Source organism: Pseudochaenichthys georgianus, chromosome 7 (genome assembly GCF_902827115.2).
Source record: "Pseudochaenichthys georgianus chromosome 7, fPseGeo1.2, whole genome shotgun sequence".
Lineage (NCBI taxonomy): Eukaryota > Metazoa > Chordata > Actinopteri > Perciformes > Channichthyidae > Pseudochaenichthys > Pseudochaenichthys georgianus.
In genome coordinates this window covers 7,709,583-7,719,716 of record NC_047509.1, presented here as the reverse complement: position 1 = coordinate 7,719,716, position 10,134 = coordinate 7,709,583, and the positions used below count along the sequence as shown (strand labels likewise).

Sequence of the window (10,134 nt, the reverse complement as noted above, 5' to 3'; positions counted from 1 at the left end):
AAGTTAAGATGCTTTAAAGGTTACATGTTTCCGGACGTTGAGTGGTTTATCCTGCTCCAGTGATGCAGAAGTGAACTCGAGGGTGTGTCAGTACACTGTGACATCACTGGTGGGTTACAGTTGTAACAGGGATGCTGGCTGTTGCGTTATAAGTCATGTTGTTGAGTCAAAGTAAAACTGAAACAATAATACAGAAACCCTTTGGCAGCAATGTGGATGTCATTTCAGTAATAACCCAAAATGGTTGTGTGGCATTTTTCATACAATAGGGACTTGGCTGATTGCCAGTTCAATTCCCCTAACTGAGGTGCCGATGAGTAAGGCACCAGACCCCCACTCTGCTCCCTCGGCGCTGTATAAAAGCTGTGTATGCCTCTTAGCAGGATGGGTTGAATGCACTAATTTAAAAAAAGTCTAAATGTTGCTGCGTGTGCGGTATGCATGTTCTATTTCTCAACAAAACTCAAAATATGAATACTTGAAAATTGATACATGCTTTATCTATTAATAATAGAACAATCTTCATCTGGATCTAAATCTTGTATGCCAATTGATTTAACCAATGTTAAATTATAATAAATAAATATCCCTTATCCACAAATATGACCAGTACATGCACTCTAAAAGACTACGAAGCTAAATTAAGCCAGAAATAAAAGACACTGCAGCGATGTGGTCTTAAATAAAGAGCAACTTTAATAGAAATGTTAAGGGAAACATATTGTGTCAGCACAACAAGCTGTTTCCACAAATCCTAATTGTGATTTCAATCTAGTTTAAAGCTTCATCTAGAATAAGAAATAAACTCTTTACAAGTGCTGTATACAATACAAACTAAACCATATACACAACATGGACCTTCATATTCGTTTTTAAATATATTACAGCTTTCACTTTTTTATATAAAAAAGAAATTATACAAAATAAAACAAAAAAAGAAATTCATAGTTTTGAATCCAAATTCATTTTGCCACACACACACACACACACACACACACACACACACACACACACACACACACACACACACACACACACACACACACACACACACACACACACACACACACACACACACACACACACACACACACACACACACACACACACACACACACACACACACACACACACACACACACACACACACACACACACACACACACACACACACACACACACACACACACACACACACACACACACACACACACACACACACACACACACACACACACACACACACACACACACACACACACACACACACACACACACACACACACACACACACACACACACACACACACACACACACACTTCAGCAAAACTGGAAGACAGAAAGAAAGGCTGTGGTTAAGATTCTTACAGAAAATACATTTAAATGTGTAACATTTGAGTAAAACCAAAGTAGATTAAGTAAAATAACTCTGGTAAAATGAATCGTGGGTTAGGGTTAGCTTCAAACTCAAATAAAATTGTTGTTTTATGTAGTTAAAATCTTGAACTGCCAAAATGTAAACCTCCCATCCATATCAGAAACAGTTCTCAGTCATAATAAATAAAAAGAAGCCTGCAACAGAAATTATATATTATATTGTGCCAACATTAAACTTAACACAAAGTTAGTAAAGTTAGATCTGTGTGTAATTTCCTGCAAAAATACTGAACGTTTTCAGTATTTTGCAACTTCAATGCTTGCTTGAAATGATTCCTGAGGTTAGAGAGGTGTTTATTCATCAGTTTATCAAAGATAGCTTTATTAAACTGATAATAATGTCAGAGCCTACCGACATGTTTCAGATTCTCAAAATGCTGAAACGGAAACACTTCCCACAATCCAAGCTGCTCCAATGTGTGGCTTCACCTTGACCTACAGCCAGGAGCTAAATGAGGGAGGGGCCTGAAAAAGTACTGGAGAGAGAGGAGGGAGTAACTGTGGAGAGAAAAGGAGAAGAAAAAGAGAGGGAGGGAGGAGGGGGAAAGGACAGGCGGGAGGCATGAGATGTAAACAAGGGGGGAGGGAGGACAAGGAGAGATCTGAGAAATCTGGAGAAAGAAGGAACATTGAAATAAAAAGATATGAAGAAGTGAGAAAAGAAGAGAAACGGGTGAGAGAGAGAATAAGGCGGACATACAATATGTAAAGGGCAGCAGCACTCGTGAAGGTGAGTGGAGAGGAAGAGGAGAAACATGAAGAGTCTGGTCTCTGCTGCCATCTTGTGGTGAGAGTCATACTGACACTCAGGTCAATTTAACTTTATTACGGTTACAGATGAGTTGCAATATTGTTATTTAGTAAAAGCACTTAAATTGACCTGCCTCCTCCTGTAAATCATTTCATAAATATGCTTAAGTGTTTTACTTTGATGAAGAAGTTCACATAATGTATAAGGACTAATATGTTGGATAATTTATTTGAAAAGCGACCATTATACATTCCTTTTAAAAAGATTGACATGGGTAAATTGTTGTATTTTTATACCATAGACTTTTGAAAAGGTTTTTTAAGATTCTTATGGGTTCTTGTTTGTTGTATGAGGTTGGATGCATATTTACAAACATTTCATGTGTGGTGGATATACTGTAAATTATATGGAGCACTTGTGTACTTTATTCTAAGCATTCGCTGCTTCGCTGAAAATGTTTTCAATTATATTTGCTGTATGTTTTAGCTTTAAGAATGTACCCAACATTTTATAAATCTTAAATCATTATTTTGTGTGTTCCTACCTTCCATCGGTTGCCGCAGCTGTTACACAACACAAAGGTGGTCATCGGCTCATCAGCACTGCGGATCTGCACCTGAAACACACAGAACATCACGGGAAGCATTTGAGTTCACCATTCCTGATTATTTTGGGACACAATATTATTAATGCACTTTAACATTGAAAAGAGCACTGCTTTCATTTTCTTTGTATCCCTGCTTACCAAAAAACATGCTGCAGGTTGAGTTCAAGCTGTTTTTATTTTGGAATTCAGTTTTACATTTTTCATTTTGATTTTAGACTTTAATATCCCAGTCGACTATGATCATTTGTCTATGGGAACATTCCCTACTGTGTGTGTAGCAGAGGTGGGAAATAGTAGAGTACAAATACTTCGTTACTGTACTTAAGTAAAATGTTCTGGTATCAGTACTTTACTCCACTACCTATTTTTCTGACGACTTTTTACTTTGACTTCTTACATTCTTACACCTGAACTTTCTACTTCTTACATTTTCAAAACAGGCTCATTACTTTAGTTTGAATGTGTGTTTGGTGGCGTGATCATTATTATTTAGAGTCATTGCGTGCCTATTGATTTGAACACGATCCGTGTATCCATCATTTCCTGCTCTTCTCTAAAGAAGAGGGACCAATGGAAACGTTGTCATGTTGCCGTTGTTCAGCATGGAAACATTCATTAGCTAACAATGACATTATTGTTCTATTAATATAAAGTGAGGTCAGGTACTCTTTAAAACAGCTGCTAGTTATGGGTACTTTTTACAAGTACATTTCAAAGCCAATACTTCTTTACTTGAGTCAAGAAGTTTAGTCAGTACTTCTACTTATACCAGAGTATTTTTAAACACGAGTATCTGTACTTCTACTTCAGTAAAGGATGTGTGTACTTTTGCCATCTCTGGTGTGTAGTCATGTGTGTTCCTACCTGTGTGTATGAGCATTTCTTTCCGCGGCACTTGCCGCAGATGAACATGTCCGTCTCCGTCCCCCCGACCTTGGACAGCTGATGCTCTCTGATGGACTCTTTAGTCAGAGCCTCTCTCATCAGCTTCAGCTCTGCACTCGCCATCTCCTGCACACACATAGCAGTACTGCAGTTGTTGTAATCAAGTACCCCCTTCTCAACCTAAAGATCTCTTATTATACTGTTTTACATCAATATATTATAGTTCTGAGATATATACAAAACATGTCTCTGAAGTGTTTGGCTCCAAATACCAAACGGATCATTGTAGCATTACCCATAAACCCCTCTGTTTTCAGCTCTGTCTGCTACTTTAGATGAAAAATAAGGAGCCACTCCCCACTCCCCTCTGAGAGATATGTGTGACCTGCTCCATCGAAATCAGTCGCATTGACCCGAAAAGACACTTTTTTTTTTTTTTCGTTACCTTGGTTGCTGATTGGCTAATGGTCACACGAGCCAAAAAATCGTTATGACATCATAAAGTGGCCAAAATCTGATCAGCTCATTTTCAAACAGGTTTTTATATAAATGGATCAGGACAAAAAGAGAGGGGGTCTTTGTTCCTGAAACTTTCAGAATCTCTTTCCACAGAGGGGACACATGTTGATCTATAAAAGACATGAACAAGTGGATTTTGCATAATAGGTGACCTTTAACCCTAAAAAAACGAAATATAATACGAGGTAAGGATGACTGACCTGAGCGGTCATGGAGGCGATGCGTTGAGCCGAGATGTTTCCACACAGCACGTTACGCCGCAGGTCGGGGTTCTTCTGGTCCTTGAGGTTAGAGATTCTGCTTCTTAGACGAGTTTTATATTTTAAATCTGTCGTCTTAAACTCCTGGAAGATATGTGGGCACGACGAGCAGTCAAGGACTCACAAGTGATGATCAAACACACATTATATACATCAGTGAATCAGCTTAAAATGTATCTTACAAAGTGAAACACAGCGAGTACACTCAAATGAATACCTTTCATTCAGTTGTAAAATCATTTTTTGTATGTTAGTGTGTGTTTTTGTAGGGTTTTTAAATCTTGATGAAAAAAAAGGATATCCTCTTCGATTTGTGCTGCAAGATGCCCACAGTCGGCTCCAATGTTCTTGTAGTCACCTGCAACACAAACATCAATTTGAGATATTAAAATATCAACCGTGTGTTTTCTTATACTCTTATATTGGAAAGGGTCTTCTCACCGTCGGTCTGCAGCGCCGCCACCAGCAGCTCTCGACACTTGTTTCTCACACTGTCCGTGGTGACGCGGGGAGGGGGGGAGGAGTTGACCTGAGCGGGGAGGATGGGGGGGATAGGAGAGGTGGGTGTAGTGGGTGTAGTGGGTGTGGTGGGAGTGATTAGGGGTGTGGTGGGAGTGATTAGGGGTGTGGTGGGAGTGATTGGGGGGGTGGTGGGAGTGATTGGGGGGGTGGTGGGAGTGATTGGGGGGGTGGTGGGAGTGATTGGGGGGATTGGGGGGGTTGATGTGGTGGGGGAGTCCCCTGATGTGTTACTGCTGAGTCAGAGGAGGAGACATTATTAAATTAAGTGGAATTTGGAGTCGGTTCCACTTTAATTATCTTATTAATTATAATTATATTATCTTTTACCATTTTTAAATGGCTTTTTCTGAATGTCTTTCATTTTTGTAAAGCACCTTGTGTTGAAAGGTGCTATATAAATAGACTTGCCTTGCCTTAAATCTTCCTACGTGACATAGGAAACTGTACTTTCACTTCTGTCTCTAACAGTGCCATCTACTAATTTCATTTCATTTTTTATTTGTTCCGTTCATGGTATGCACAACTTAATGTATAACAATTATTTAAAAAACATGTCTCTATGAACACACCATACCCGAAAAGGAGTAGGGAGAAGAAAATAATCTTATATTTCCTGCCCCTTTCTCAACAAACAAAAAATAAATAGAAATAGATGGTCTGGTCTTCAGATTTTCTTATTCACAGCCTATCATAACAGTATCGTAGGAAAATAAGAGAAACACCATTTAAGAGTAGATGTAACCAAAAGTGATGTCATCAGAGTGCGACAGACCTTTTCTCAGTGCTGCCAGAATCCTTGGAGGTGGAGGATGACCTCACAGGAGAGTCTTCATTCTTCTTCTCCTCCAGCTTCCCCTCTGCACCGTCTGCAAGGCAACACACAAAACAAAATGTACGCCGCACCCATTGTTTTCTATCAAAGAGCATTGATAGATGTCAACGCTTGGCCTCTTACCCAGCAGTTTCTTCCAGGACTTGATGAGAACTTTGGCCAGAGTCTGAACCTCTTCCTCTGAACTGTGTTTCCTCACCGCGTTCACAGACATCCCCACTCTGGTGGACTACAGTGGTTACAATTGTGGAAATAAAAGTTATATAAATGTTTTCCCATCTAAAGTGCCGTCAATGTTGTGTTCTCCAGTGGGCGTGAATTAAAGACATTGGTACCATTTGATTGCTCAAACAAACTATGTCAACTTTGCTGAAAATCCCATCCGTTTAATCATCACCTTAACACAGCGTCAAAGCCGAGCGTCTGAATTCATGTTTTAAACTGGTTTATCGCAAGTCCCCACTTCCTTTTGCCATTTTGATTGTGCAGAATGTCCATGCCCTAATTTAACAGACTTATACAGTGATAACTATTCCTATGTCAGCTGTGTCAGACTATAGGTGCACTTGATGTTGATGGGGACATGGCAGAGGGGTGGAGTTATTTACCTGCAGCGTCTCTAGAGACATCTTGATGTTCTTCAGTTCCATCAGCAGGTCGAGAGCTCCGTCCTGGAGACAACATAACACATTCAAATCACATGTTTACCCTGTATGAGGTCAACTCACCACATGTACACTTCAGAGAGTGAACACCGGTGTGTCTGACAACGCATGTTTAACAAGACAAATCAAACTGTCTTGAGACTGTCACCAAATCCGCCTTCTACCACCTCAAAAACACCTTCACTCTCTGACTCTGTGGCAGAAACCCTTGTACACGCCTTCATCACATCCCGTCTGGACTACTGCAATGGAGTCCTGTCCGGGGTTCCCAGCAAAACCCTGGACAGGCTCCAATATGTCCAGCACTCTCCCGCCAGGCTTCTCACCCGCACCAAGCCATGGCACCATATCACCCCCACCCTCATCCACCTACACTGGCTGCCGGTCAAGTCCTGGATTCAGTACAAAACACTCCTCCTCACGTACAAGTCCCTCCATTCCCTCGCCCCCCAGTACTTATCGGACCTCCTCCATCCCTACACCCCTTCTCAGAGTCTGCGGTCCTCAGACACGGGCCTGCTCTCCATCCCCCGCTCTCGCCTCCGAACTGTTGGTGACAGGGCGTTCAGTGTTGCGGCCCCCACCCTCTGGAATGCACTTCCTGCCGAGATCCGTAATGCTGCCTCCCTGGACATCTTCAAATCATCACTAAAAACACACCGTTCACCCTGGCCTTCGGGCCCTAGCCCTTTTCTGGTCCCCCGGCTTCCTTTATTTATTTGGTTTGCCCGTTGATTGTCTGTTTGTTTTGTTTGTCCACCATGTACAACGACCTTGGGTCCCTTGAAAGGTGCTATATAAATATCATTTATTATTATTATTAAGACAGACAGATCTGTTTCAGTGGACATTCATTTATCCAGTAGAGTCAAGGTGGCCTTTTCTACGGCATGAGAAGATTCATGGCTTCTTCCCAAGACTAACACCCACAGCTGTCACCCACACGCCCCGAGACAATCGTTCAGTGTAAAATAAAGGTTACCAAGAGAATGATGGGACCAGGTCAGGAGATTTAATTTAAGGGACTTCAAGTTGTCAAATAATGAGGACCAGTCCATACCTGACACCAGAAAGTTCATATTTGGGGAAATCAACACAATGCAAAGCCTTTAGGTCTGGAGAAAAAGGGAGACAGTAGCTTTATCTTATTTGAAATCCCTTATTATAATGCTATACTGAAAATGATTAACATTTTAGAGCAGGAGAGTGTCCAGGAGGAGGAGTCCATAGCTGTGCTTTCTCCAAATGAGAGGGTACTGCAGGGAAAAAAGCAGGATGTGTTCCCACATTGTGACACAGAAACTAAAAGACATGCACGGATAAAAGGAACAAAATAATTATTAGAGACAAAGACAGACAGGAAAATACATTTAAGCAGAAGAGGCCGTTGTATTATTCATGCGTCTACTTCCAAATCCCACTGTGATGTTTAAGACAAAACATCTCTGTGCAAACTGTTGCTGTGAGACTATTTCGAGAAAGAAAAAAAGCAATACATTTCCACAAATCTGCTGAGAATAGGGTAAACAAGTATTATCATTAATGTGTAATCATTGAGCATTTTCTGTAAGCCCTGTCCCCACTGCTCAAATGTAGCCCCCTAATCCACTGTTTGTTCACCAACAACCTCTATAGAGCTGGTAAATAAGTGTACCCGTTGCAATGTCTCATAAAACACTAAAAGGGGGGAAAACCATGATGGAAAACCCACAGTATATGGCACTGCCCCATGTGTTCTCCTATCAGAGGGCAGCCCAAACCAGTCCTTTATCATGTTGTATGAACCAAAAGGGCAAATTAGAGGCGGTTTTTATTGAATAAGACATTTTCCCTCCTGCCCCCAAACACCTGTTGAAGTATTCCCAGCTCTATGTAGCTTTTAACTTCCTTTGCTCTATCGTTTTAATCCTCTGGTTTAACACAGATTAAATCGCCACAGTTAGCCATTCAATAAAAACATGCTCTGCAAAGCTGGCACCAAATGGAAAGTTAGCAGCTAGCTGTGGAAAACATTGGAACAAGTATCCAAACCAGAGCCAAAATAATATTGGAAGTGACGGCTAGATATTTGGAAACATATTCTCAACCCCGACATACTGACGGTTTGGTCAGCATTGGTATTAATCAAGGTTTTGGAAATACAAACATTGGACAGTGCACAAACAATAAGACATCTTCTTTCCACTGTTTAAACTTTTGAAACTAAAAACATTTGTTTATTCATATTGTGGATTTTTCAATGAGGTTGAAGGATTAAATGTTCTTTTAAAAACAAATCAAACACACATTCATTTTAAATGTTTGCAGAGGGGATCTTTTTAAATCATCCACAAAGTCTCCATTTAATTTAACATAGATGCAATTGCTTTGAACTTTGAACTCAAATACTGCATGCTCTTTTCAATGTATGTATTACTTGATAGCAGTTCTCCATTATAATAAAACCAACTCAACAGAGCCCCAAGGCACATGTTTAGTTCGCTCCACTGACTGGATTTTCCCAATGTCAAGTACAAACAAATTATATTATAAAGAGTTGTATTATTTTCTGTTTTAACTCAGCAATCTAATAATGCCACCATATATATTAAATAACCTTAGTTTGGAGGTATATAGTTAATAAACTCTGCATTGAGTTGATCAGACAATTGACTCAAGGTGTGGTGGATTTAATTGGCAGCTTTTTGACCAATCGCTGCATTGATTTATCACCAAAAACAGAAGCAGCGGCATAGTTTAGAGTGAGATTATCGGCAAACATTTAACTCCTCCACAGGTCAGTGAGCAGAGTTTAACAATGTGTTTCCAGAATTGTCCCTCTCAGCAGTTGTAGGGCTCACCACCTGATCGCGTGTTTTGTGCTGATGCAGCAGCTGTTTTGCACTCACCGTGTTCTTCTTGTGCACCATTTTATCCAGCTTTTTAGCGATGTGCTCCACTTCTTGGGTTTTAGCCATTTTGAGCGGATTTCTCTTCGTCAGTTCTCCTCCTCTGCTGCTGCCGTGAGAAACCCCATCGATGGACGAGAAACTCTGCCAGTTTCTGTCTCTTTGCTTCTCTTTACGCAGTCTGTCTGTCTCCTCTCCCAGCTGCTGCCTCTCTCTCTCGTTTGTTGTTGTGTGTCACTGTGGGACGCTGGGAGTTGTAGTTTCATATTTTTTTCTCCCAAATTCAGCCTGGATAACTTTACCAAAACTTTAAAGGAGACTCTTCAGTCATGCAGCCAGAGGGGACTTCCTGGAAGGGCATCCGATGTCCTCAGGTAGACTCTTCATTTATCATTCATTATTAAAACATATGATGATAACCTAGTCTATATTGTTGGATGAAATTTGGAGGGGAAGATGATCCATCATGATCCCTATGGGTTAATCACAAACATGATTAACATGGAGCTCTAACTATATAATCATAATTAAATTAAATCTGTATTCAGATGTATATCACACTGACGGTGTTTGCATCAAAACGCTCCTGTTCATTTAACTGCTTGTCAGGATGAAGGTCAGTCGCTGCCAGTAAAACCCCGAATGAATAGCCTGATGCACTCACTGTCTCCTCCCACTAGATGTCAGTGTTGCTAAGTTATATTGTACTTGGTGCAGTAATGTTGACAGCTTGCAGTTGGTTTATATGTGTGATAATGTGTGTGTAA

General features: G+C 40.6%; 1 protein-coding gene across 3 annotated transcripts; it reads right to left on the bottom strand.

Moving 5' to 3' along the window:
• Positions 1–673: 673 nt before the first annotated feature.
• On the bottom strand, positions 674–9,590 carry tcea2 (transcription elongation factor A (SII), 2). Of its 3 annotated transcripts, none has more exons than XM_034088003.2 (10): positions 9,368–9,590; positions 6,423–6,485; positions 5,938–6,043; positions 5,755–5,848; positions 4,902–5,215; positions 4,762–4,818; positions 4,401–4,555; positions 3,661–3,807; positions 2,734–2,805; positions 674–893 (listed from the first exon to the last, which is right to left on the bottom strand). In XM_034088003.2, exons 1-10 carry the CDS (start codon positions 9,434–9,436, stop codon positions 891–893), a joined length of 1,080 nt encoding a protein of 359 aa, XP_033943894.1. In that variant the 5' UTR covers positions 9,437–9,590; the 3' UTR covers positions 674–890. The 3 variants fall into 3 exon arrangements, with proteins under 3 accessions (XP_033943894.1, XP_033943893.1, XP_033943892.1); XM_034088002.2 differs by lacking the exon at positions 674–893 and adding an exon at positions 1,258–1,330; XM_034088001.2 differs by lacking the exon at positions 674–893 and adding an exon at positions 1,337–1,936.
• Between the last annotated feature and the right edge of the window lie 544 nt (positions 9,591–10,134).